General features: G+C 40.2%; 3 protein-coding genes across 9 annotated transcripts in view; 1 reads left to right on the top strand and 2 right to left on the bottom strand.

The window, feature by feature from the left end:
* Nucleotides 1-1569: 1569 nt before the first annotated feature.
* LOC139004868 (caspase activity and apoptosis inhibitor 1) lies at nt 1570-2311 on the bottom strand. Its single transcript, XM_070407382.1, has one exon. It carries the CDS (start codon nt 2218-2220, stop codon nt 1570-1572), a length of 651 nt encoding a protein of 216 aa, XP_070263483.1. The 5' UTR covers nt 2221-2311.
* A 3942-nt stretch (nt 2312-6253) lies between these two features.
* Nucleotides 6254-23842, top strand: part of GTF2E2 (general transcription factor IIE subunit 2) — an 88338-nt gene continuing 70749 nt past the window's right edge. For 6 of the 7 annotated variants that reach the window (XM_070408339.1, XM_070408338.1, XM_070408336.1 and 3 more), the window contains exons 1-2: nt 6256-6431; nt 9096-9268. In XM_070408339.1, the coding sequence (XP_070264440.1) occupies nt 9100-9268 (169 nt within the window). In that variant the 5' untranslated portion in view covers nt 6256-6431; nt 9096-9099. Of the gene's footprint in view, nt 6432-9095; nt 9269-23842 lie in introns of all 7 variants that reach the window. The other variant, XM_070408335.1, reaches the window with a different exon arrangement.
* SMIM18 (small integral membrane protein 18) lies at nt 12737-22742 on the bottom strand. The gene is made up of 3 exons (XM_070408347.1): nt 22663-22742; nt 15295-15356; nt 12737-14677 (listed from the first exon to the last, which is right to left on the bottom strand). The coding sequence occupies exon 3, from the start codon at nt 14642-14644 to the stop codon at nt 14348-14350; it is 297 nt and encodes a 98-aa protein (XP_070264448.1). The 5' UTR covers nt 14645-14677; nt 15295-15356; nt 22663-22742; the 3' UTR covers nt 12737-14347.

The following is a 23842-nucleotide window of genomic DNA, read 5'->3' as shown; positions in this document are numbered from 1 at the left end:
ACATGGATGAATCTTGAAAACATTACATCAAGCAATAATAAGCCAGACACAAAAAGATAAAATTTAAAATGTTTATTCCACTTACATAAAATATCTAGAACAAGGGCAAATTCATAGAGCTAGAAAGTAGATTAAAAGTTACAGAGAGGAGGGAATGAAGATTTATTGCTTAATGGGTACAGATTTCTATTTGGGGTGATGAAAAATCTTGGAAATAGTGATGATGGTTGCATAATGTGAATGTAATTAATGCCACCAAGTTGTACACTTTAAAATGGTAAATTTTAGGTTCTTTTGTTACATATATTTTATCATAGTAAAAAAAAAAAAAGCCACTATATTGGAATTAATCCTGTGGTTATACTGAGTTGTGCTCTTTGGGTTGGAGGTTTTGGATTGGTCAGGACAGAAGAATGTTTTATAAAATATACAAATTGTATTTCCTTAAAGAAGCCACCACACTTTCTACCAAAAAGTATGGGGGTGTTATAAGCATTCATGAGATAAGACATAATTGTTGTTGCATTAGTAACTTGAATCATTCTTCATATAAATTGACACTAGCCACACCCTTCTGACCTGAAATACCGAGGATGCCAATATGTAGGTGGTTTTAATTATAATAAAGGTTTATTTGAGCATCAGTGGTTGAGACTTTGTGTATATTACACAAATAGCCATGTCCCTATAAAAATTTTTTTTTCAGAATGACAGTCTCTATTATTTTTAATTCATGGAATTATAGCATATCAGATCTCCAAGCAAAAACAACAGACGAACATCTCTATGATAAAATATTCTCCTCTTCCCGATAGCTTGGAATGAAAATGAAAACGTGTTCTCTTTTTAGTGAAGAAAAACACTTCAACAAAGTGTCCAATAAAAATCAAATACCTGTCAGAATGGCTTGTCTATTGGAACTAAAGCTGGGCAACTACTCTACATTATTAAAAACTGACTTACATTAAGTCCTTTTTTTCTTTATTAAATAAGTTTTTCCAGACATTTCAGATCTCTAAGCCTTACAGTAAAAAATGTTACTCGGTTTTTACTAGTAAATCCACAACCATAGAAGGTATATATCTTCAAGATAATACATATTTTCAACGTGCATATGAGCATAACTAAAATTCTTAAATTGTTAACATATCTAGGAGCACTAATTTAATATTTCATTGCAAAATATAGGTGGTCTTAAGAGCAACATGCCTAGTCAATTTTTCTTAAGCTTTTAGGCTTGGTACCAAAATATTTAAAAATTAAGAAAAAAATTACCATGACTCTGCTAATGGCTTTTCAGATATTAATCTGCAGACAAGCTAAAATACTTATCTAACAAAGTATCCAATTATCTAACAATATTTGTCATGAACTCATAAAACAATAACACATATATAATATAAAAGTAACATCAACAAAAATAGCCATAGGTATTTTAGGTCTAGATTGAGTTTATCTAACAAGGGTTACATGAGAAATATCATGTAAGACCCAAATAAATTTCAGATACAAAGTCATATCATGTGGCTTTGTTCAAACACACCTAAAATTCAGGTTCAAATTAAATAACTAGGCTGGCTTTTTTATATCACCAGCTTTCATCAGGGCTTTAATGGCTCTTGCCCTCATCTCAAGTTCTAGCAGCTCCAGCTGCTGTGCAGAAAGCTGAACATCTTCTGGTGGAGGAACAGTTAGGGTAGCTGCTTTGCGCTCCTTTGGGCTAGACCCTGCCAGTCCCAGAATCTCATTCACACTTTTCTCAATGTCTTTCTCCAGATCATCTATCTGACCAGCTTCACTCTGGACTGTATTTTCTGCAACCTCAGGAGCAGCGGCCTCTTCATTGCATGGGCCTTCTATGTCGCTGTCATAAGCATCTGCATGTATACTGAGAACATCACTATCATCCCCTTTGCCTTGTTTTAATTCCAGACCTTCAGGTTGCTTGTTCTCTTTCAGGGATGAAGAAGAATCTGTACAGATGTCTTGTTGACTGACTAAATCAGATCCCTTCTTCGAGCCATCATCTGCCGCCTCTTCCATATCAGAGTCCATACCATTGTCACCCTCAAGAATCTTCAATATTTTCTTTTCAGATAGGAGTTCTAACTGTTCTTGGCATAATTTTTTAATTTCTTCTACTGAACAGTTCTTTAACACGTCAGGCAGCATTTTCTGTAACGTCTTCTCTCCGATGATACAGAAGCACTGCTGAAGCATTTCTTTTTTGTCTGATAGGTAGAAACTAACTGGTTTTAATGACACAGTCAGGTCCAGACCACCTTCTTCAAGATCACTGTGCTCTGCCAAGAATAATTCTTTTTCCAAAGTTGGTGAAAGATATTTGGCTTCCTGCGGCGCCGAGCCTGGCACCCCGGAGGCCGAATCTGTGCTTCGCAGCCTCCGCTTCCTGCGCTCGCTGGGCTCTGGGCCGCTCCTTTTGCGCCGGTTCTCCTGGGAAGACTTCTTCCCCGTCATGATGCTTGAGCTGGAACCACCGGAAAGCCCGCCGTCTCTGAAGCCACCACCTAAACTTCACCCGGGCCGCCGGGGTGGGCCTCGGCGTAGCAATCTGTCCCTATAAAATTTATAAATAGTTATGTCCCACACCTCAGAGTGGGATATTTTTCCTATGCCTTCCCTAAACCCTAGTTAGAGGTTGCCTCAGAAGCAATCCAGATGGTGTCTATATTGTGTAACAAGGATGAGAAGGCAGAATGAAAATATGTATTTAATCCCAAATTGTTGGGGTCCAGCCCCAACAGGTCCAGGGGTTCCCAAAGGTGTGGATGGAGTCGGCGAAGAAGGAGGGAATGACATAGAGGGAGCGTTCAGTCGATCATCATAGCCAGGTTCTCTAGCCAAGGTTCTCCAGCCAAGTTCTGTGTGTTGTCTTGTTACATCTGTATTTATACCAGTTGATTTTAATCCTATCAATTTCTATTCCAAAGGTTAGGGCATTTCTTATCTCCATTCCAGGGAGTAAAGATTATGTAGCTTAAGGGTGATTGTTCATAGTTAAAGTGATTACCCGCCTGGCACTTAGTTAAGGGGTTTTATTCCCTCCCTAATTTAAGGGGAAAATCCCTATCTGGGGAAACAACCTTTCTCGGAGAGGTGACCTTGGTTAAAACACATAGCGCCAAGAAGGGGAGCAAACATATTAAGAACAGTATGCCATATATGCCAGGTCCCTTGAAACATATGCTGTGCAGTTGTTTCTTCCCTGCAAGCTTCCGGCACCAAATCTTGAATTTTCTGAAATCAAGCTAATTAGGGTTGAGTAGGGGAGAGAAGTTGGGCAATGATAATAACAGCTAATAGTTGGGTAAATGATGGACAACAGAGATTGGGGAGTTTGGATTATAAAATTCTAATATTGGCATTAGAAGGCTTAACTGTCCAATATCTGTTTCAACTAGCTGATATGAGACAAGACATTGAAATAAAGGAATAATTGCCCTTGCCAGTGTGGCTCAGTTGGTTGAGAGCCACCCTGTGCACTGAAAGGTTGCTGGTTCGATTCCTGATCAGGGCATATTCCAGGGTTTCTGGCTCAGTCCCTAATGAATGGTATGCAGGAGGCAGCCGATCCATGTTTCTCTCTCTTTCTCCCTCTTCCTCTCTCTTAAATCAATATAAACATAAAGAAAAAAGAAAAAGAAAGAAAGGAGCCCGGCCCATGTGGCTCAATAGTTGAACATTGATCCGTGAACTAGGAGGTCTCCGTTCAATTCCCGGTTAGGGCACATGCCCGGGTTACAGGCTCAATCCCCAGTGGGGGGTGGGGAGATGCAGGAGGCAGCTGATTGATGATTCTCTGTCATCACTGATGTTTCTTTTTCTCTCTCCCTCTCCCTTCCTCTCTCTGAAATCAATAAAAACATATATTTTTAAAAAGAAGTAAAGGAATAATTGTGAGCTATTGGTTAAAGTACTTAAACAAGGAGGCCATTAGACTGTGGTGGCTCTAATGCCTGGTAGCTTACATAAGCAAACTGAAACCTAAGCCAGAGTCAATACACTTGAATTTGAGAAAATGAAATTTAAGAACTACTAATCACAACCTACCAACTAGGCTTCTCTAATAAGGCAATGGCTTGAGCTATAGCCAATCAAATACTTTCTTTGATTTGCTACAGAGTCTTAGCTATAAACACCTTTCCCTGTTGCTGGAGTATTCCTAACCTTTTTTGGTTTGGGCCTACTTGATTTTAATCTATTTTTATGCAAATAAACTTCAAATTTTTGATGTACCTCAGTCTATATTTTAATAATTCATTGAGTGCTTTCCAAGTGTAGATCTAGTTCAAAGCATTATTCTCTAATTGCTAGGCTCCATTCTCACGTGACTAGATAATGAGCATGTGTCAAAATTTTGTTTCACACAAGTGGGCATAAAATGAAGAACACTTAAATGAGAACAGAGACTACAGAGCTTGCTATGTCAGCCACCATCACTTTGGCAGAGACTCAAGGGCAATCAGAAAGAGGGGAGGCTTTACACGTATACCTTGGAGACATTGTGGTTTCCGTTTCAGACCACTGGCGTAAAGTGAGTATGGCAATAAAGTGAGTTGTAATCTTTTTGCTGATGGTGGGTCTTGGCGTCAATATGTAAAATATGTAACACCTGTGAAGTGCAAAAAACGCGAAGCACAATAAGAAAAGAAATGGGATGCTCCTGGTATGCTGTGATTAAAGGTTGTTGGCAAGGGGAGCTGGAGGTGAAGTAACTAGAAATGGGACATCTCTGTGATTGGTTTAGGGAGCATATTTGGTTTTCTCTTATTAGTTCTGGTGCGTGTGTTCGAGTGGGTATGTATGTGCCCAAAACAAGGAAGTTGGCAGCCTTTGAGCAAATCCTTACTATTCTGAGCTGATTGCTGCAAAGGTTGTGGCCTGGTTTCTTACGTGGGTCGGAGTTTTATGATCATTTATGGTCTACCCATTGTTAATTTGTATATTAAGTCTCTTACTCTTGGTAAGGTCACCAGCAGAATGATAGAACTGATTCCACAAGGGTATGAGGAACTGGAATTTATATAGTCACTGGAAAAAGAATGATTAACTGAAAATTGATACAATGCTGGCTCATGTTTCTTGATTTTAACCTTTGGGACTATTTTCTGTACTAGATGTTGGCTCCTTCTCCCCATTACACCTCATCAGGTTTTTACCAGTGATTATCTTGACTTACCAAGTTGTAAAACCTCGGCCCTACTAAATTACTATTCAAAGTTAAATTTTCCTGAGAGTGTCAGATGAACATCAACTGGGTTTATTACAAAAATCTTCTAGAATGAAACCAATTTTAAAAAGCCACACAATCTTTTTGATTTTATTTCCAAAATTTGAATAAAAAATTATGTATTATCTCAAGCTCCACAACAGTCTAATGCAATTGTGGTAGTACAGTTAATCGCTGTGATAGTACAATTATTCCTGATGAGAAAACCAACACAGGTTGAGGAGTGACCAGTACTAAGTAATTAGACGACAGTTACAGAGTAGTTGAGCACTGGCTATGCTGCGGCTTTGGGTTATACGTGAGGAGAGGACAGCCACAGAACTCGTACACACTCCAATACATTGCAGGCTGTGGCCAAGGCCAATCTTTCTCATCGCTTTATTTCTACCCCTTTATGTTACCTCTGAATTCGAAATCCTTTTCTGAGAGAGTTCACAAGTGTGGTGGTTGGGAATTCAGAAAGGGCTTCGCTCCAGGGTTTGCTACAGAGCCTTAGCTATGAACTAAGGCTCTGTAGCAAACTTTCTGGTTGGGCTGTCTTGAGCAAGGCATTTAGCTTCCCTAGTCTTCTTGTTTCCTCACTTGCAAAAGAAAGAGCTGGAGCCATGTTCTTTGAAGTTTAGATGCTGGTAACAGGCATTTGCTGTAAAGTCACAAAAACCTGGCAGACAATAACCTGCAAAATCACGTTGCCACTTGCGTCAAACAGATTCCAAAGCAGATCTGGAGGCTTTACATTCCTGCAAAGGAAAGATTTCCATCTTGGCGGCTGCTACTTGCCTCGCACCTGAGCCTGTTCTCCTCCCCACGCCAGCCATCCTCCCATTGCCATGGAGACTCAGAACGCTCCAACTGGCTGATTATCCTCCCGCGGGACCCCTAGCGGAGCACGTGAGGGCGCACGCGCGTTGGAGGCGGCCGGAGGCGCCGCGGTGGCTGCCGGGATTGAGGTTTGAGCAACCTGATCCGGAAGTGGTGGGCGGGGCTCCGGGCCGAGTCCCACCTCCTTCGCCGCCAGTGCACGGACCCCGGCGTGGCGGGGCAAGGCTGGGTGAGCGTTCGGGACGGCGGGGGCGCAGACCAGGAGCTGGGAGCGGCCCCCACGCGGGCGTGAGTGGCTGGCCGAGGCGGAGGCGCGGGGAGGCGGCGTAGGTCGCGTGGGGCGGCCCTCCTCGCTCAGGTAGGGGCTGCCGCCGCCGGGCGGGGGGCGCGGGTTCCGGCCTGTTGTTCCTCCGGACGCCGCCTCCGGCGGGGCGAGCGCGGTTTCCACCCTCCGGGCGGCTGGGGCTGCCGTGCTCTGCGCGAAACACCTCCACAGCCGAACAACTTCTTGGGAGCATTGTCTGAGGCCGGCGGTGTAGGGAGCAAACTTTTGGGTCGGAAGGGGGAATTCGCGGTGAGCCTCGTCCTCGCCCCCAAGCTGTACCTTAGCAGGAGCTGAGCGGACCCTGTGTGTGGAGTTGGGGGAGCCACGGTGTCCCGCCAGCTAAAGGCAGTGATGTAGATGCTCGTCCGCGGACTGTTGTTTGTTGTAAGCTGCCTTTTGGAGACCTCGTGTCTGATGGTGGTTTTCTGCAAAGCCTAAAGGTGTTCTCGGAACGACACGCCGCGGTCCATTGCTCTCCCACCTTTGGGATGTAAGCAGCCCCTTCTCAGCTTGCCGCCCATTCATCGCAGGGCCCTTGGGTGCCGGTGGCACCTCGGAGGCTTAGGCAGCGACCGAAGCCCAAGAGGAGAGTGGAAAGGTTGAAGGAAGCCGAACGATGTTACGGGAAAGAACGTGGAGTCAGGAGATTGTGACTTAATGTTGGCTTCTCGGTGTCCGTGACACGTGGACACGTGAAGTCCCAGAGTGGTGGTGGTGTGTTTTTTTTCAGGGTAACAGGGGCAGGGGGGTGTGCCCTGTGGACCACACATGTAAAACTCGGCCAATAGTGAGGGGTCTTCTAACGGAAGGAGGCAAAGTTGGGCGGAGCTTTCGTTGGTGATAGCCAGTAGGCTTTCTGCTCTGGGCCTTTGACTGTGATCGTGTCACACCCTTTACACACGGGACTTTACCAGCGTTTCAGGTGTGGAGTAAGGAGTCATAAAGGCCACCAAAACCGAGGACTGGATCCGGATCGGAGCCTCCTGACTCCCGAATCAAGTGCCCGTTGGGCCACCCTGCTGGGAACAGCCTCAGGGCGCCCAGAGAGAAATCCTGGCCTTCCAGAAGCGTGCATTTGAGAACAGGAAAGCATTGAGCACCTCGCTTACCAGCAGTAAATAAATAACATGTGACCCAGAGTGTTTTAGAGGCTTAACCAGTGACTCAGGTGTGGATCGTGGAGCACTGATTTAGGAGTTAGGCTATTTGGGTTCTGGTCTAAGGACTTCCAGCTGATGTGACCTTAACCATAACTCTTCACTTCAGAGTTTACATTTTAAAAGAGTAATTAAAATGGATACCTTTGATCTCATCGGGTCCTGAGGATCAAATGCTATAAGCACTTAGGTCTCCTTCAACTGTAAGGCTTTTTATTTAAGTTTGTGTTTAAATCATGCTTCAGAGCCTGGGTTAATCACCTATCTTTACAAGGTGAAATAAACAGATGCTTCCTGTTTTAGGCTTGTCTCCTCTCTCTCTCTCTTTTTTTTTTTTAATATATTTTATTGATTTTTTACAGAGAGGAAGGGAGTGGGATAGGGAGTTAGAAACATCAATGAGAGAGAAACATCCATCAGCTGCCTCCTGCACACCCCCTACTGGGGATGTGCCCGCAACAGAGGTACATGCCCTTGACTGGAATCGAACCTGGGACCCTTGAGTCCGCAGGCCTATGCTCTATCCATTGAGCCAAACCGGTTAGGGCTCCCCTACTTTATCACTTGTGAATTCTCCTTTCTGTTCTGACACTTTCCCTCCCCCAAGATGGTCTCTTCCTCGCCACCGCATAAGTTAATCAGTTATTTTCAGATCCAACTCAAAATAGTAATACCCAAATAACATATTTGTATGTCTTTACTATTTTAAAAAATTGCTTTCTCCTATTTTTCCTTACACTTGTGGATGTAGACAGCATTCTTTTTAAAAAATATATATTTTATTGATTTTTTTATAGAGAGGAATGGAGAGGGATAGAGAGTTAGAAACATCGATGAGAGAGAAACATCAATTAGCTGCCTCCTGCACACCCCCTACTGGGGATGTGCCTGCAACCAAGGTACATGCCCTTGACTGGAATCGAACCTGGGATCCTTCAGTCCGCAGGTCGACGCTCTATCCACCTAGCCAAACCGGTTAGGCTGTAGACAGCATTCTTGATGTTGTTTCTAGAGCAGTGTTGTCCAATGGAATTGCAATGTAAGCTTCAAGTGTGAGTCAGACATGTAATTTACAATTTTCTAGTAGCCATGGTTTCTAAAAAATTTAGGGTAAATTAATTTTAATATTTTCCTTAATCCAGTATATCTAAAATATCACATCAGTGTAGAATCAGTCGAAAATATGTCATTAGCAATGTTATAAGTTCTGTCCTTTGTACCAAGTCTTTTCCATCTGATGTATATTTTACACTTAGAGTACATCTCAACTCTAGCCCCACTCAGTGCTCAATAGGCACATGTGGCCAGCGCCTACCAAATTGGAGAGTGCAGTTCTAGAGTTTTAGAAAACAATTCTATTTCTCTTTACTAATGCCTAGCACAGATTTTTTGAGTGAATGAGTCAGTGAGTACAAATGCTAGGCAACTAGTAACAAGATAATTTTGTTTGGGAAGTAACTCTTGTTGAGACTTATAAATTTAGCATATAGGTTTGAGTGACTGGAATCTGTATTAAAGGTACTGACTTTTATCTTTGTAGCATTATGGATCCAAGCCTTTTGAGAGAAAGGGAGCTGTTCAAAAAACGAGCTCTTTCCACTCCTGTAGTAGAAAAACGTCCAGTATCTTCTGAGTCATCAACTTCATCATCATCGAAGAAGAAGAAGGCAAAACTAGAACATGGAGGGTCATCAAGCTCTAAACAAAATTCAGGTTAGTAAAATTGACTAGAACTGTTTAGTTTTTATTTTTCAGAAAACCGTTTAGTAATGGCAATTTCATTTTTCAGTTCAACATTCATATTGATTGTTAGGCACTTTAAGTAGAAAGCATGTAATGATGAGAGAATTTTTTGCTCTTAAGATGTTAAAACTCTTGTGTTGTAGTTAGAATTTAGGTTATCTTATTTTATTTTTTAAAATATATTTTTATTGATTTCAGAGAGAAAGGGAGAGGGAGAGGGAGATAGAAACATCAATGATGAGAGAGAATCATTGATCAGCTGCTTCCTGCACGCCCCACACAGAGGATTGAGCCTGCAACCTGGGCATATGTCTGGACCGGGAATCGAACCATGATCTCCTGATTCAAGGTTCAGTCTCCTGATTCAACCACTGAATCATGCCAGCCAGGCAGCAAAATCCAATTTTAGGACATTTCCATCACCTCCAAAAGATTCCTTGTGCCCATTTGCAGTTGTTCCTTATTTCCACCCCAGCCAACTAATAATCTACTTTCTGTCTCTGTATTTGCCTTTTCTGAATATTTCATATATGTGAAATTGGACAATATGTGGTCCTTAGTGTGGGGCTTCTTTTTTACTTAGCATCTGTTAGACTAAAGAACACTAACTTGATCATTTAATAACAGTATGTTATATTAATTGATTTTCATATGTGAAACCAACCTTGAATTCTTGGAAAAAATCCTTGGTCGTAGTATATAATCTTTTCATTTGTTGTGGAATTCAGTTTGCTGTATTTTGTCCAGAATTCTATCCATGTTGGAGCATGTAATAGGACTTCATTCCATTTTATTGCTGAAGAGTATTCCATTATAGGGATATACCACAATTTGTTTATCCATGCACCGGTTAATAGACATTTTTTTCAACTTAAAAAAAAAATACATTTTTATTGGTTTCAGAGAGGAAGGGAGAGGGAGAGAGAGATAGAAACATCAATGATGAGAGAGAATCATTGATTAGCTGCCTCCTGCACGCTCCCTACTGGAGATCGAGCCTGCAACCTAGGCGTGTGCCCTTGACCGGAATTGAATCTGGGACCTTTCAGTCTGCAGGCCAACGCTCTATCCACTGAGCCAAACCAGCTAGGGCCAGTTAATAGACATTTATATTCCTTCCACTTTTTGATTACTATGAATAGTGCTGCTATGAACATTTATGGGTAAGTCTTTATGTGGACATCTTTTTATTTTTTCCTTGTAAAGAGACCTAAGAGTAGAATTTCTGGGTCATGTGGTAACTTTATGTTTAACTTTTTAAGGAACTAACAAAATGGTCATGCTATTTTACATTCTCACCATTAATGTATGAAGCTTTCATTCTTTTCTTATTCTTGCCAAGACTTGTTATTCCTGTCTTTCTGATCATAGTCATTCTAGTGGATATAAAATGGTATTTTGGTTTTAATATGCAGTTCTCTAATGATTAATGATGTTGGATGTCATCTCATGTGCTTATTTGACCATTCATGTGTCTTCTTTGGTGAAATGTCTGTTCACATTTTTTGTCCACTAGAAAAATATTGGGTTGTTTTCTTAATATGGATTTGTAAGATTCTTTATATAATCCAGGTGTAATTTCTCGATCCAATTTCTTATCACTTGTGCTCTTGGTGTCATATCTTTGCCTAACCCAAGGTCATGAAAATTTACTGTTTTCTTCTAAGAGTTTTATAATTGTTTTTTTAAAAAATATATCTTTTATTGATTTCAGAGAGGAAGGGAGAGGGAGAGAGAGAGAGAAACATCCGAGATGAGAGAGAATCATTGATCGGCTGTCTCCTGCATGCCCCCTACTGGGGATCAAACCTGTAACCCAGGCATATGCTCTGACCCAGAATTGAACCATGACCTCCTGGTTCATAGGTTGACTTTCAACCACTGAACCACACTGGCTGGATGAATTGATTACTGTTTGCTATTGTAACCTAGTCCCTCAGACATAGAAGCATTCAATACTTATTCGTTGAGTAATTAAATAAATTACAGGGTAAGGTAGGGAAAAGTTGATAGTGTACATTATCAAATAATCTAGTTAAAGAACCTATATGCTTTCCATCTGTGGCAAGGACCCAAAATTTATTGTTTATGGAAATGTGGTTTTAACAGTGCTCAGAATAGTTCCTGACTACCAAAGTATTTTTGAATACCTAGATTTCACAAGTCCTTTGAAAACTGGATATGTTACTAATGTTAGAAAATATATAAAAAATATTTTGTGGAAAAGCTATTTCAGATCGGCAGTGAGGCTTCTCTAAATTGAAAATGACAGATATTTTTCCCTTTATAAAGCAAATATTTTCTATTTTGTCATAATTTTCAGTAACTTCTTAATAATCTGTTAAGTTAATGTGCCACATTTAAGCTGTTATTTCCAACTTTTTGTTATTTTTAGTAATGCTATTATAAACATCTTTGTATCTTGAGTTTTTTTTTTCTTTTGAACTAATTTCTCAATAAATTTTCAGGAGTGGCATTTCTGCCCTGAAGGCATGGGCAGTAGCAAAAAAGTATTAGGGTTATCCTATATAATAAAAGCCTAATATGTTAAGTGTCTGACCGTTCATTCGACCAGTTGCTATGATGCACACTGACCACCAAGGGAAGACACCCCTTTGGCTTGATGCTGGGGTCCAGCCTATGGAGACTGGGCAAGATGGGCTAGACGTGCCCTGGAGCCCTCCCGTGGTCCCTCACCGGCCCCGATCGTGCACCAGTGGGGTCCCTCGGCCTGGCCTGCGGGGATCAGGCTGAAACGGGCAGTCTGACATCCCCTGAGGGGTCCCAGATTTTGAGAGGGTGCAGGCCAGGCCGAGGGACTGTGCACCGGGCCTCTAGTAAAATATAATACGAGTGTAGTCATTGGAATTTCAAGAAATAAAACTGCTGTTATTTCCTAACAGGTGTTGAGTGATCCTATCTTCACTTTTATTTTGCAGTCTTTTCTACATTGGGTATCTTAGTCCTTGAGAGTGTGAATATGAGAAGCAAACTGAAAGCACAAGCTCAAGAAATGCAGTTTAGGGGGTGTACTAGTAAGTCTTAGCTTGAAGATAACCTGACCCTTCTTAGACTTTGTATTTCAACAGTTAGTCCATGTTAAAAAAAGAAAAAAGTTTTTCTTTATTTTTAGAAAGAGGAAGGAAGAAGGATAGAAAGATAGAAACATCGATAACAGAGGAACCTCATTGATCAACTGTCTCCTGCACACTCCCTACTGGGGATTGACCTGCAACCCGGGCATGTGCCCTGACCGGGAATTGACAGCAACCTCTTGGTTCCTGGGTTGATGCTCAACCACTGAGCCACACCGGCTGGGCAACAGTTAGTACATTTAATAAAATTTTTATGCAAGTATACTTGTGACCTTTCTGAGTATTTTGAGATTTTTGTTAAAGTAATCCTACTTTCAAAATGTATAAGTTGTCTTCAGTAAACTAGAAAATACTGCTTTTTAATAAGTAGGGACTTCAAGTGGGAGTATTTTTATTACCAAAATACATGTAGATGTAATACTCTTTTTTAAAAAAAATCTTTATTGTTGAGATTATTATAGACTAGAGGCCTGATGCAGGATATTCGTGCAAGAGTAGGTCTTCCTTTCTCCAGCTGCCAGCACTGGCTTCCCTTCTTTTTTTTTTTTTTAAATATATTTTATTGATTTTTTACAGAGAGGAAGGGAGAGAGAGAGAGAGTTAGAAACATCGATGAGAGAGAAACATCGATCAGCTGCCTCCTGCACATCCCCTACTGGGGTTGTGCCCGCAACCCAGGTACATGCCCTTGACCGGAATCGAACCTGGGACCCTTCAGTCCGCAGGCCGACGCTCTGTCCACTGAGCCAAACCGGTTTCAGCTGGCTTCCCTTCTGCCGCCGGTACCCGGGACCCAGGCTTCCCTCGAAAAGGGAGGCCCCACCAACCCGCTGCAGCCTGCTGGTTAGTGGCCTGGGCCTCCCTCTTTGGGGTGATCGTGGACCTCCCCATTTGATTGCCCCCCTGGCTGGTGGCCTGGGCCTCCCTCTGTGGGGTGATCATGGGGCAGTGGCTGGGCCCCCGACCAATCTCATTGCACTGCCTTGACTGGCCTGGTGCCAGTGGGTGTCATAGCCTGGTCCTGGATGGTTGTCCAGATGGTCGTTCCGCTGTTCGACCTTAAGTTAATTTGCATATTATGCTTTTATTATATAGGATGTTCTCCTTTTTCCCCCATTGCTCCCCTCTATTTTTTTAATTGATTTTTTGAGAGGAGGAAGGGAGAGGGAGGGAGGGAGGGGAGGAGGGGTGGGGAGAGAAACATTGATTAGTTGAGAGAAAGAGAGAAACATTGATCAGTTGCCTCTTGTATGCACCCTGATCTGGGATTGAACCCCCACAACCTGGGTATGTGCCCTGACCAGGAGTCAAACCTGTGTGACCCTTTGGTGCATGGGAAGATACTCCAACCAACTGAGCCACACTGGCCATGGCATAGTACTCTATTTTTTAGTCCACATAATTTGTTTAGGTACAAGTTGCTTTGGCATCATTAGCCTTGCTTTTATTTTCCAGTTCCCCTTTTGCTGCTTAATATTGAATTCTAGGAATCTTTTATCTAGTTTTTAAAGTGTCATTTTAAAGAGATTGGTAAGTTATTCACATTTATGAAGTTTTACTGTATGTTTAATGAAAGGGACACACACACACATATTTAACTTGTCTTTTCCTTCTAGTACAGCGGTTCTCAACCTGTGGGTCATGACCCCTTTGGCGGTTGAACGACCCTTTCACAGGGGTTGCCTAAGACCATCCTACATGTCAGATATTTACATTACGATTCATAACAGTAGCAACATTACAGTTCTGAAGTAGCAACGAAAATAATTTTATGGTTGGGTCACAACATGAGGAACTGTACTTAAAGGGCCAGAAGGTTGAGAACCACTGTTCTAGTAGAAATCTCTTAATCATTCAAAGTCAGGCAATTTTATAATAACAGTTGGTCTCAGAAAATTTTTTTCTCCGAAGTTGAAGGCTGTTTTCAGAGATTTTGCTCATCTTATGTAGCGAGCTAGACCACTTCAGTTTCACGTTTTCTGATGTTGTCCATCATGCTTCTAAGAGGGTTAGGTTCACTTTTCAAGTCTTTCACCGTTTTGTTTTTTACACAGCAGCAACAGTCAAGCACTTCATAAAGGAAAGCCAGCACCACTAAAGATACCACTGTAAATATAAATAAAAGCAGAATGACAAAGCAGGCAGTGTTCCAGTTATCATGGAAAGGGTAAATTTTTTGAACTTGAAAACCAAGGTACTGGTAAACAGATGTAGTGGTTTCATTCCATAGGCTGGAGCTCAGGGAGGCCATTCTTAGGATTCCACTTGTATTGTTCTTTTGAATCTATAAAAAGATAGAAAATGAATATATGTAAGCAGACTCTACAGATTTAGCAATCCAAATCTCAGTGCTAAGATTTGTTAATAAATTTATATAGGCAATCTGGTCTTCCTTATCTGCCAGAATTAATGCCTAAATGGTATTAATTCAATAAGTAACTTTAAAAACACATTTAATGGTGTTAATTTTTTCTTAAAAAAATGTTTTTATTGATTTTAGAGAGAGGAGAAGGAGAGAGGGATAGAAACATCAATTATGAGAGAGAATCATTGATAGGTTGCCTCCTGCACTTCCCCTAATGGGGATCTAGCCTGAAACCCAGGAATGTGTCTTGATCGGCAATCAAACTGTGACCTCCTAGTTCAACACTCAACCACTGAGCCACAGTGGCCTGGCTAATTTTTTCTGTATCTATGCCAATGTAGTCTGTAAACCATACTATATATTTCTGTGTATATTATTTGTTAAACAAGTATGTATGTTTAATATTCATACACTGAAATTAACTGGGAAGGGAAAAAAGGCAGCTGCATTGGTTTAAAGTTTGACTAAAGAAGTGGTCAGGAACTCTTTGCGTTTTAAGGTTATATTCTTCAAAATGCCCTTGTGGATCGTCTCACCTTCTTAGTTCTGTGTATTTTCGGCTCCTATTTCCACTCCTTTAAACTTCGAGGACAGGGACCTGAAATAGGGAATAGTGGTTGAGTGAAAAATAGTAGAGAAAGAAAAGTTAAGTTGCCTATGAAGAAATTAAAATCTTAGTTTTTTTTGTGTCTAAATGTTTCATGTGCCTAAATGACCTATAGATATATTTTAAAAAACAGGCAAATTCAATGCCCCAAAATTATCATTTATTGAATTATTCCATTTCACAAAATTAGCTATGAGTTAAAGTTTCAGTATTCTTGCATTAACTTTTTTTGCTCTTGTTGACCTGAGACTTGTTGCCCTGATTTGAGAGTGTTAAAGATTAAAAAGTGACTTAAAACCTAAAGCCATCTATCTATCTATATATATAATCTCTATATATAAAAGGCTAAGGAACTGTCTGACCGGTAGCTATGATGCGCAATGACCACCAGGGGGCAGATGCTCAATGCAGGAGGTCCTGAGCTGTGGTGACTTGGCCTCGACGGTTCTCGGGTGGTGCACTCCGGAACCAGAGAGGAGGGAGCCCGATTCTGGGGTGCATCACCCGAGAACTGCCCTCTAGCAATCCAGGACCCTTTGGGGGATGTCAGAGAGCCAGTTTTGGCCTGATCCCCGCAGGCCAGGCCGAAGGACCCCACCATCTGGAGGGACCTTGCTCACTCCACAGATGCTCTTCAAGCCGCAGCGCCGGCTCAGGTGTGGCTGGCCGAGAAGGGGCTGGCAGAGAAGAGACCTTGGGAGGTTTGCTCCAGGGCATGTACGGCCCATCTCGCCCAGTCCTGCTCCTTTGGCCACTTTCTAATTAATTTCCTTTCAATCTGCATGAATCCATGCACCGGGGCACTAGTAACAATATAATTCCTTTAGATTTCTTTGTTTCCTTTATAGATATAATTTTAAAACTTTGGGCTTGATAAATTGATATCTTCTAAGGTTCTTGTTTTCTTAAGTCAGATTTGCTTGACACATCCCTTCACCTCTCTGGATGGACTTGGTTCCTTCCTTCTTTCATGTGTTTTGAAGGTTAAGTTGATGATCTGAGGCCAAAAGTAAAGGCTTCAATTTATTTTTCTTTTTGGATTTAAGAATTCTTCGGGTTTTTTTTTTTTTTTGTAAAATATATTTTATTGACTTCAGAGAGGGAGGGAGAGAGTGAGAGAGAAACATCAATGATGAGAGAGAACTATTGATCTGGCTGCCTCCTGTATGCCCTACACCAGGGATCAAGCCCTCAATCTGGGCATGTGTTCTGACTGGGAGTCGAACTGGGACCTCCTGAGCCACGCTGTCTGGGCAAGAATTCTTCAGTTTTATGGTGCTTGGGACCCTTTATCTTGAAATGAAGGATAACAGACTAATGTACCGTAATTGAACCAATTGCTTCTATTAGTTCTGGGACATACAAAAATACGTTGTCTGTAACCCAGTATGTGTTACATTACATCATTTTCAAACTATATCTGGAGATTTAGCCTTTCAAAGTTACCCTCTTCTGGCCTTTGAATTTTTTTCTTCTGAGCATTTTTAAAAAATATGTTTATTGATTTGAGAGAGAGAAACATCAAAGTGAGAGAGAAACATTGATTGGTTGCCTTCCACATGCACCCCAACTGGGGATCAAACCCAAAACCTGGGTATGTGCCCTGACCAGGAATTGAGCCAGTGACCGTTAGGTGCATGGGAAAACGCTCAATCAACAAAGCCACATCAGCCAGGGCCAGAGCATGTTCTTATAGAGCAGTGATGGCGAACCTTTGAGCTCGGCGTGTCAGCATTTTGAAAAACCCTAACTTAACTCTGGTGCTGTGACACATATAGAAATTTTTTGATATTTGCAACCATAGTAAAACAAAAATTTATATTTTTGATATTTATTTTATATATTTAAATGCCATTTAACAAAGAAAAATCAACCAAAAAAATGAGTTCGCGTGTCACCTCTGACACGCGTGTCATAGGTTCGCCATCACTGTATAGAGAGCAGGGTTGCAGTGTTGACAGCTCCAAGGAGCACCATTCATATTGTATTGTGGGGTGCCATTCACATAGAGTTATATAATGTAGATTTCCGGATAGGCTACCCCTCTAACTTCTGCATTATTGCTGCCTCTGATTCTAATCATCATGCACACAAATAGTCAAGTAACCCACAGAAACAGACTCAAATGGAAACAAAAGTTAAGTCCTTTTTGATCCAGTCTTTCATTGGCACGCACACACCCCTAAAATAAGTTCAGCTTTGGAACTCCTTTAAGATTTTTAGCACTACTAAAAGGCAGATATTCCTGGGAGGGGTAACACACATTGTTACAGTTATTTTTACTTCAGTATGAATGAGTTTCAGGCCCTTTTTGAAAAGCAGAGCAAATAGAGGAGAGGGAAAGGAAGAATAGTAGGTCCTTGGGGAAGTAGGGGACAGTGCCACTTAAATGGGTAGGTAGAATAGGAAAAAATGACATAAGAGTCTATGTAATAATTTTACTTGTGCTAACCTGGGACCTTTCCAGTATTGATGAAAGTTTTTTTTAGATTTTTGGTTAAGGCCTTTCAGGTTGATTCCTTTTTAACCTCTGGGGGGAAAAATCTGAGGGGTTTTCTTCTAAATCTGCATTAGCAGTGACTACAGGGAAACAGTGATAGGGAGGGAGGAGAAAGAGTGAAGCAATTTCCACATTATGCCCCTCAAATTAGTTTAATCTACCTTATTAATTAACTTTGTTAATTTAAAGTGTTAGTATACTATTGATTTCAGAAATATCATGCAATAAAAAAATCTGAAAGTTTTACCCAGAATCCTATCTCCCAAACATATCAAACTTTTAATTATTTTTCTTTCTTCCTAGAAATTGGCTATATAAATCTGTAACTCATACATGGTTGAAATTATACTGAAATTTTTACTTTGTATTTTAATTTATTATGTGTAGGCCTTTTTTTTATTTGTTTTGACTTTAAAATGGGAGAATTTGTAAAGACTAATGTAAGTTACTTTTCCAAAATGAGATTTAAAAATGATTAGAAAGTTGGTTTAAGGAGCTTCATATTCTGTTTATTTTTGAGGTATAAATGAATTGCTTAAAATTTTTTCAGGCCCTTTCCCCTGTATATAAATAGAGGGAGGGAGTGGAAGGGGAGGAGAGGAAGTAGGGGCAGGCAGGCAGGCAGACACACAACTAAATTTAATTATTTGAAGTTAACTCGTACCCATTAGTGAACTATTTTTATGGTTAAAATTAATATAGAATATCAACCCAATTGACTATTATTCATGAACTAGAGGCCGGTTGCACGAAGATTCGTGCAGTAGGCCTTCTTTCCCCTGGCTGCCAGCACCAGTTTTCCTCTGGCACCCGGGACCCAGACCTTCACTCTGGCCACCGCCTTCCATCTTCGCTCTGGACACAGTCTTCGCTGCGGCTTGAACCTTCAGTCTTTGCTCCTCGCTCTGGTGGGAATCTTCAGTCTCCGGCCAGAGCTGCTCCCGTAGCTCCTTCCGCTCCCCACCCTCCCCCTCATAGCTTGATTGCTGCTTCGCCTGCAGACCTCGCACACGGGCTCCTGGGTCCCGGGGTGCCGCCTTGCCTGCGGCCTGGCTTTCTGATCATGATCACGGGCCACAGGCAAGGGGGCTCCTGGGTCCCGGGCGGTCGCCTTGCATGTGGCCTGGCTTTCTGGCGGCTCCTGGCGTCACACACGGGGGCCTGGATGGCGGCTCCCGGTGTCCCGCCCTGCCCGCAGTATGCAAATTAGCCGCCATCTTTGTTGGCAGTTAATTTGCGTATCACGCTGATTAGCCAATGGGAGGCATAGCGAAGGTACGGTCAGTTACCATGTTTGTCTATTGTTAGATAGGATGAGGTAATTGTGTGGTGATATGGAAAGGTTTTTAGGATATGTTAAGTGAAAAGAGCTAGGTACAGTACAGCATGTATAGGAAAGGGGGAAATATATATTTTTATTTGCTTGTATCTGCACAAAAATCTGGAATATACAAACAGTGATTACTTGTGGGCTTAGATGGACAGTAGATTTGGGGGGCAGGGGTGTGTGTGAGATTTCTCTAGATATACCTGGTTACATTCTTTTAGTTTTTTAAAAATATATTTTGATTGATTTCAGAGAGGGAGAGATAGAAACATCAGTGATGAGAGGGAATCATTGATTGACTGCCTCTTGCATGCCCCACATTGGGGATCAAGCCTGCAACCTGGGCATGTGCCTTGATTGGGAATTGAACCGTGCTCCTGATTCATACTACTCAACCACTGAGCCACACCAACTGGACATTCTTTTAGTTTTTGAACCGTTTGACTATATTATTCAAAACCAAATATATCTTAAAAGTATTCCTTACCTTTGGCTTTTAAAAATCTATTGTGTTCTATATCTATTTAGTATATTTATTGAGATTTCTGGATTCTAAAAAATTAGGATTATCAAACACTGTCTTTTTTTTTTTTAATCCTGACCCAAGGATATTTTTCCATTGATTTTAGAGAGAGTGGAAGAAAGATGGAAAGACAGAGAGAAACATTGATGTGAGAGAAACACATCGATTGGTTGCCTCCTGCATGAGTCCTGACTAAGGCCTATGCTAGGGAAGAGCCCGCAACTGAGGTATATGCCCTTGACTGGAATCAAACCCAGGACCCTTCATTCCACAGGCTGACTGAGCAAACCAGCTAGGGCAAACACTGTCATTTTGATTAGACTGCATATCTTATTCATATAGATATGCTTATCATACATAATGCTTGTAATAATACAGTGGAGGTGAGTGTATGCCATCTCCCAGGGCATTGTAAGCTTTGCTAGAAGCATCTAAGCAGTTTAGGAAAGAGTATGTACATGTCAGGTTTATGTTACAAATGATGACAGTGTGCCCCCTGTAAGTGCATTGATAACTGATGAGCAGCTTAAAACATTCACTTTCTAGTTAGCTTCTGGGCATAGCTGAAAATAGTAAACCCTTATAATATGGAATCATTTTTCACCTTATATTTCATGTGATTTATTTTTTCTCCCAAAGTACAGTAGAGCTCTAGTAATTTTTTGTGTTAAATTTAGGGTAAAATGAATTTACTTTGGATTAGACATAACGAGACATGCAAAAAGATACTTGCCATTAGGATTTTTTTAATATCCTGAGACTATGTTTTTGAAACTAAAATGTAAATTTATATCAAGCAAATGCTATAAACATGCCTTTTGAAAAGTAAGAGAAAATGGCAAAAAAAAAAACACAACAAGACAAAGAAAAGTCTGTACTTTTTTGCATCCCCCTTAGCCCCTTTAAAATTTCATTATAGCCCTAGCTAGTTTGGCCTGTGGACTGAAGGGGTCCCAGGTTTGATTCTGGTCAAGGGTACATGCCTGTTTGTAGGTTCAATCCCCAGTTCGGGGGTGTGCAGGGGGCAGCCGATCAATGATTCTCTTTCATCACTGATGTTTCTCTCTCTCTCCCTCTCCCTCTCAGAAATCAATAAAAATATATTAAAACAATAAAGTAAAATTTCATTACAGGCATGGGAAATGTTAAGGTAAATACCATATACTTCTTTAGTTTGTTATTTTTGAATAATTACCTTCATCTATTTTTTCTCCCATTTCAAAAGGTTCTAGTGAAATTATTTATGGGGCTAAGACTAGGAACTGTTTTGAAACCTTGAATTGCCCAATCAGAATAAATTTATGCTTTTGCTGTATTTATGGTAAAAGCCCTTGAATTGAATTTTCTAGTGCCTTTTAAGCATGTCACTTTGAAATATGATCAATTAATAATAATGGCCTTTACAAATAGAGCAATACACTTAGCTCTGGAACTCTCTGAGACAGGCCATGCCTCTAGCCAGCTCAGTGAAACAGCAATGAGCCTACATCTCTGCTAACTAGAGATGTGTTACCAGGGAAATGTAGACTGATTATGGTTTTAAAACAATGTAGATGGTAGGGGTTTAGTTTACAGTTTACCTGAAATTTGAGTTACAAGTTAACTTTTTTTTTTTTTTTGCAAAGTAGTTTTTATTTTATCTGAGACTCTTTTTGGGTACTCATACTTTGTATGGCAAACAGGAATGTTTTCTAGGTAACAAACCCCATTGTGCTGAACCCGGAGAGATCTAATATCTTCTTGTAGCAACCTGTAGTCTTTATAAGGGACACTTTACTTATATTAGCTATATGCAGGCTAAGAAATAAAAGAAATAAAAATTATGAGCAAAAAAGTTCTTTAAATAGATTTATCCAGCAAAGAAAAGGGCAGAAGTTGGATCTTTAGGTCAACATTTATAGGTAATATCTTTGAACTCTAGCATCTACTAAATAATGATATTTTCATGCTTGAATATTATAAAATTAGAAATTTGGTCAGCAATTGCTACTGATTTTTAGTAGACATGAATGGTTAATCTGAGCCATGAAAGTAATTTTAGTACTTTGAAAGGTACTGTACTATCCTACCTTAACCAGTTCTTAGGACATATTTTTATTTCTAAATGCAGTGAATTAGTAAGACTTCGTATTTATTGTGAGTGTAAATTTGAGAATAACTTTAACATTGAAGTTACTGTTATATCTTTTTGTGCCATATACAAAAATGAAAGGCTATTTCAAAAAGGTTTTCATTTAAAAATAGCATGACTTGAACATTACAGTAATATGGACTTTAGGATTTTACTTATGTAAGGAAATTAAAATGTTAGAAAAGTCTGAAGCTCTAGAAATTATGTATTTCTTTATAATAAAACGCAGCCTACATAATGGTACCTTTATGGTCTTTTTATTTTTATATAAAGATCATTGTTGTGATATTTTATAGATTCACAAAATCAAATAAATTTGAATTATTTTCTCATATTTGTTAAAATATATCAGACTTTTTTGTAAGCAACTGCTTTTTACTAGCCAATATAATTTGCACATATATAATCAGAAAGCTTTAGTCCAAGATTCGCTTTTAGTTTAGATTTTTCTTGAAGAAAAATCCTTTGTTTAAGGCAGACCAAACTGCTGAAATGAAATAGTTCAGAGAAAATAAAATTAGCAAATAACCATTTAAAATCAAATGCTTATGGTTTACTCTAAGGTCTGGCTATAGATCCGGTTAAAGACAATGTCATGAATTTTCCATAAAGGCACAGATGGTAAGGGTGCTCTCAAATAGCACAGGCAGTCTTCATGTTTCCATAATAAAATCCTGCCAAGCAATGAAATGAATACATTGCTTATTTTGGTTTTTAGTAGGAACAAAGCTTTCTGCTTGATTTTTATGGGAAAATATTTTTATACTGCATCATAAGGACATGTATTACTGAATGAAAAAAATCATATAAACCTACCTCTTGTCTGAAGGGCTGCTGTTGAAGCGATGGTATCGATGGTACAGTCTGTTTGTAATGCAGTCTAGTGCACAGCCAAGATGGAGCTGTGCTTCTATTGGTTGAATCACAGGGCAGCTGACAGTTTCCTCTACATTCATTTGCATTAAGTCCTGCCACCCTTATGAGTAAATCATACATAAACGTGAATAAAGCTGTCTGGGATATCAGCTGTCATCCCTTTTCTTGCCTTATTTTTTGTCCTTCAGCTAAATTCCTGCATAGGAATTTGTAAGTTAGCAATAAATTGATGTTTTCTCATTGTTTAATATTTCAGATCCTTCAGTGAATATTTCAGTGCTGGGGCTTGAAGATAATGTCGAGAGAGGTAGTAACCTAGGACACAAACACAGCCCAGCGTTATCAGCTTTATATTTTTTCCAGGAAGTGTGCATATATTTTTCTTGCATTATTGTGTTTTATTACTCGCATGTGGTGGTTTAATAGAGGAAAAATTCTGAGAAAAAAGAGAGAAATAAGGTTTTTGGCTTTACTAGTTGGGAGAGGATAGGTATACCACCCACATTATAAAAGCAGTCTGTGAAATGTATTTAATTTTTTTAATCTTCAGACAAGGATATGTCTTTTTTTTTTAAATTGATTTTTAGAGAGGGCGGGGGAGAGAAAGAGAGAGAGAAACATCGATCTGAGAGAGACACATCAATGGGTTACCTCCCGTGTGTGCCCTAATCAGGGATCAAACCTGTAACCTGAGTATGTGCCCTGATCAGGAATTGAACCTGCCATCTTCTGGTGTATGGGACCATGCTCCACACAACCAAGCCACGGCCAGGACAGCCTGTGAATTAAAATAGCAAAAGAACTCTATTTGGATGTTTGAAATAGAATGTTTTTATTTATGGTGTATTAAAGTTGTGGTCTAAGCATAACAGAATCAAGGTTTTTAATTATGGGAGTGGCTATTATAACAATAGAAGGCTGTGTAAATGCTTGCTATATAGACTTATTTTAATTATAGGTAAATCACATTCTGGGGTCATAAAATACTAAAAAAACCCAAAACATTTCAGAAGTACACATTTTATTTGTTTTACACCTGAGGATGTTTTTCCACTGATTTTTAGAGTGGGAGAGAGAGAGGGAAAGACAGAGAAATATCAATGTGAGAGAAACACTTCGA

The sequence above is a fragment of the Myotis yumanensis genome, unplaced genomic scaffold (genome assembly GCF_028538775.1).
Source record: "Myotis yumanensis isolate MYYU_CA2020_CCGP unplaced genomic scaffold, mMyoYum1.0.hap1 SCAF_3, whole genome shotgun sequence".
NCBI classification, from domain to species: domain Eukaryota; kingdom Metazoa; phylum Chordata; class Mammalia; order Chiroptera; family Vespertilionidae; genus Myotis; species Myotis yumanensis.
This window is presented reverse-complemented; position numbering and strand designations above follow the sequence as displayed.